The sequence below is a fragment of the Mandrillus leucophaeus genome, unplaced genomic scaffold (assembly GCF_000951045.1).
Source record: "Mandrillus leucophaeus isolate KB7577 unplaced genomic scaffold, Mleu.le_1.0 Scaffold148, whole genome shotgun sequence".
Lineage (NCBI taxonomy): Eukaryota > Metazoa > Chordata > Mammalia > Primates > Cercopithecidae > Mandrillus > Mandrillus leucophaeus.
The window spans coordinates 169,353-173,877 of record NW_012101454.1 but is presented as its reverse complement, the minus strand read 5'-3'; the positions used below and the strand labels follow the sequence as shown (position 1 = coordinate 173,877).

Genomic DNA, 4,525 nt, shown 5'->3' with positions numbered 1-4,525 from the left:
ATTACATATATATTTCTATATATTATATATATAATATGTGTGTGTGTGTGTATATATATCATATATATGTATCAGGCTGAACAATTGTGTCCCCTAAAAACTCATTTGTTGAACTCCTAACCCCCAAGGTGGGGTTTTTGGTAGGTGATTAGGTCATGACGACAGAACTCTCATAAATAGGATTACTGTCCTTATAAAAGAGACCCGAGAGAGCTTCCTCACCCCTATCACCAGGTAAGGACAAAATGAAAAGACAGACATTCATGAAGGAGGGAGCAGGCCCTCACCAGACACTGAATCTGCTGGTTCCTTAATCTTGGATACCCCAGCTTCCAGAACTGTGAGAAATACATTTCTATTGGTTGTAACTCACCAGTCTATGGTATTCTGGTACGTCACCCTGAGGAGACTAAGAGAGTACATGTATATGTATGTGTATCTATATGCATGTGTGTTTGTGTGTGTACGTATATGGAGTTTTTACAGTCTGATATTAAATTGGTTTGACTTCCAAGAGCAGAGAGACATTGAATAATGGGGAAAAGGAACCCCAAAGCCTTATTAATGATGATGTAAGTGATGTTTACACGAAATAAAAAGTCCAAGGTGAACTTACCACAAGTGAATAATAAACATGAAGACAACCACCTTGCCTACAAAACAATAATCCTGAGTACCTAAATAATAAAACAGTTTTTGGATACTTCAACTTAAGAAGATAAAACTTTCCTTTATCCCAAAAGTTCATTTTATTTACCCTGAATTGTAAAAATAAGGACTTTAACTTGTTTGGTGTATGTTCTAAGCCTTAGTACTGATTTAATTTTATCTTTACAGCAAAACGTTTTGCCTATATGGAAAGGGCAACAGGGGAGTTTGAGATTATTATAAACATAGAAGAAGCCAAAAATCCCAGTTTTGACTGGGAGTAGGCATTTTGAACCAAGTATGAAGATAACACAAACTCCTTTTTTACTTTGTCCTGATAAAATGAGATGTTTTGAAAATATAAGGTTATTGTTACCACTTGTGGAGGTTTTGTTCTACTATTAATAATTTTCCTAAAATGAAGGGACCTAAAATACATATCTACATCCTCCAAGCTTTCATCACTGTTTGTTTGGTGGTTTAGTCCTTTGCCATTTCTTCTCCTTCTAATGGCAGTGAACTGTTGGTAACCCTTTCTAAGATTTGTCAGATGTTTTTAGGAGGAACCAGTGAGTTCTTATGTTTGAACTCATCTTTATTTGCCAAAGAAGAGTAGAATGTACTCATTTATTACTGACCATGACAGTGCAAGAGGGGATGACATCATAGCTTAAAGTATTGCAGCAATATCAAAATATTGTATCAAAATATCAATATCAAAATATTGCATTATAAAGAGAAGTTTAGAAAAGTAAAAGCAAAATGTCTATATTATTGTATGCACATATTTACTTTATTGTTTATCTAAAATATGGTTTTTGTCTCATATTCTCCTACTTTCTTTCTCTTTCTTTCTTTCTTTCTCTTTTTTCTTTCTTTCTCTTTTTTCTTTCTTTCTTTTTCTCTTTAAAAATGTAAAAGCATTCTTATCTTAGTGGTCATACAAAAAGAGACTAAGGATTGGGCTTGGCCAAAGGAAAATGGTTTGCCAACCTCTTCGATTTAGAATCTAAATCAAGAGATAGTTGTGATTGATTATCAATTTTCTTAATCTTTGATACATTTTTAGATGAACAATTTATTTGTAACTACATTTAGCCTTACCAGCCAATGTTTTCTAACCTGGTACCACCACAGTATCTCTAGCTTAAAATAAAATTCTAAAGAAAGCAGCAACTTACTAGCATTCTTTCCAGTGTCACTTCTTTCTTGAGCTGGTCAACTTCCATCTTCAATTTGTCCTTTTCTGTCAGGTCCTCAATATTGATTACTGGCATCTTTTTGCCTGCTGAAGGTGTAGAAGGTTAGCACCTACACATGAATTGCTGCAGTTATTTCAAATCAGTCTTAGCCAACAATTCCCTCAGCAATTAACTTACAAAGTAAACTTTTCTTTGTTTTATTTTAAATATCCCACGATAACCAATTTCACATGAGCTCTCTGTCTTAACAATTCCAGCAATGCACACTAGTCTTGGGATTTTAAAGCTTCTTCCTAATCTCCACTAATATGATTAAGTCAAGCATTTGACCCTAAACACCTGTCAACAGGTTTGTTGGAAGGGGTGAGTTTAGTCAGTATATAATCTAAAATACTTAAAGCTGCTTCTTGCCCCTGGTCTTTCGTACAGTGTAAAATTTGGGGTTTCCAATCCTTACTATCAATTCCAAAACCCTCCACCACATGTTTTATGTCATTTAACTTAGTTTGAGGTCATTTGGAGGACGGGCCATTAATTCCCTAAATCTCTAGAGTATTTAACCTGGTATTAAAAGGGAACCATATAAAAAGTATCACTATAAGTTCATTATAAATAATGGATTGTTTAAATGTGTACCTAGTAAACAGTGTTTGGTTTTTTTTTTTGTTTTGTTTTGTTTTGTTTTGTTTGAGATGGAGTCTCACTCTGTCACCCAGGCTGGAGTGCAGTGGCCGGATCTCAGCTCACTGCAAGATCCGCCTCCCGGGTTTATGTCATTCTCCTGCCTCAGCCTCCCAAGTAGCTGGGACTACAGGCGCCCGCCACCTCGCCCGGCTAGTTTTTTGTATTTTTTAGTAGAGACGGGGTTTCACCGTGTTAGCCAGGATGGTCTCAATCTCCTGACCTCGTGAGCCGCCCGTCTCAGGCTCTCAAAGTGCTGGGATTACAGGCTTGAGCCACCGTGCCCCGCCATAAACAGTCTTCTTAATCAAAAATAAACTAGTGTATTACTTATAAGTGTTTTTCCAACAACACCTGGAATTTGCCTGTAACTGTCACAATGAATCTGGTAACAATGACGACCAAATTTAGCAGGTTAAGGGGACATGGCAGGTCTGATCTACCAATAAACATCCTACTAGAACAGACTTTTTCTTCCGCCCTCTTCACAATTCCTCTTCTCCCCAATTAGACCAGTGAGTAATGGGGAAGAAGACTCAACAGCTGGTGATAATGCTATGAAATTGAATAATGGGGAAAAGGAACCCCAAAGCCTTATTAATGATGATGTAAGTGATGTTTACCCAAAATAAAAAGTCCAAGGTGAACTTACCACAAGTGAATAGTAAACATGAAGACGACCACCTTGCCTACAAGACAATAATCCTGAGTACATAAATAATAAAACAGCTTTTAGATACTTCAACTTAAGAAGATAAAACTTTCCTTTATCCCAGGTGGCCAAGTGGCATTGTGCCTATAGTGTCTCCTCCTTCTCCCTAGTCCAATTTTTGTAATGAAGTATTATTATAAAAGTAAGTGTATTCATATTTCAGAGAAGAACATAACATTGTACATCTACATGAAAATACTCTGCTAATAATATATCAGCAATTAACCTATTTCCTTGTATTTAAATGATGTTTTCATTTCCAAAACCTTTGAAGAAAGATTGTTTCCCTTCCCAGTCTTAAAATATCCCATTCTTCTCTGGATAAGTAGTAGTTTAATATTTTTTTTTTTTTTTAGATGGAGTTTCACTGTGTCACCAGGCTGGAGTGAAGTGGCCCAATCTCGGCTCACTGCAACCTCCGCCTCCTGCGTTCTAGTGATTCTTCTGCCTCAGCCTACCGAGTAGCTGGGACTACAGTTTCATGCCGCCACGCCCAGTTAACTTGTATTTTTAGTAGAGACGGAGTTTCACCATGTTGGCCAGGATGGTCTCGAGTTTAAGATAATTTTAAGGGAAAAATGTCTACCTAGACCAACATAGAGGTAGAAAATAACACACTATGGGTACCTGAGCCCAGTGATTCCTATGTTTTTATTTTTGCTATTTCGTTCTTTAAGAAACAATATGACTATACAAAGGTTATTTCTTCCTGTATAATCCTGTTTTGTATTTGAGAGCCCAAATTTTATTCTCATCTTCCTTCCCACTCTTTTAGACTAAATATAAAACTTCATTAAGTATTTTTGATGATCATTTTTACATTTTGACAATGTTCTTTGCACAACTTTTCTTCATTTTGGAAAACTTTTAATTCCTCTAGGCAATGGCTCTTCACACTTCAGTGTGTGCAGGAATCACTTTAGGAAACTTGTTACAGTTATGAGTCCAACCTTAGAGATTCTAATTTAGTAGATCTTGGGTTGGGTTTAGAATTTCATTTTCTCTGTTCCAGGAAGCCCTCTCACATACTTATCAACAAAATAATCATTTACTGGTACTTGCTAGCTGTGTGACCCTGACCAAATTACTTGACCTGCCTGTGCCTTAGTTTACAGGGAAATAGGGGCAATAATATTACCTACCTTGTAGATTTGTTGAGAGGATTAAATGTGGATAACGTAGGTAAGGACTTTGTAATGGCGTGTAGAACAGAGCAAGCACTTGCACGTGTTAGCTGGTGTTATTAACTCTGTTGTACTTTCAGAATTTCAAACTGTACTTT

At 36.5% G+C, this 4,525-nt stretch overlaps 1 protein-coding gene across 1 annotated transcript in view; it reads right to left on the bottom strand.

Annotated features, from left to right (window-relative positions):
- GNGT1 (guanine nucleotide binding protein (G protein), gamma transducing activity polypeptide 1) overlaps window positions 1–2,164 on the bottom strand; it is a 19,390-nt gene extending 17,226 nt beyond the window's left edge. The window contains exons 1-2 of the mRNA XM_011974666.1: window positions 2,028–2,164; window positions 1,830–1,936 (exon numbers count right to left, since the gene is read on the bottom strand). Of these exons, the coding sequence (XP_011830056.1) occupies window positions 1,830–1,925 (96 nt within the window). The 5' untranslated portion in view covers window positions 1,926–1,936; window positions 2,028–2,164. The remainder of the gene's footprint in view (window positions 1–1,829; window positions 1,937–2,027) is intronic.
- Between the last annotated feature and the right edge of the window lie 2,361 nt (window positions 2,165–4,525).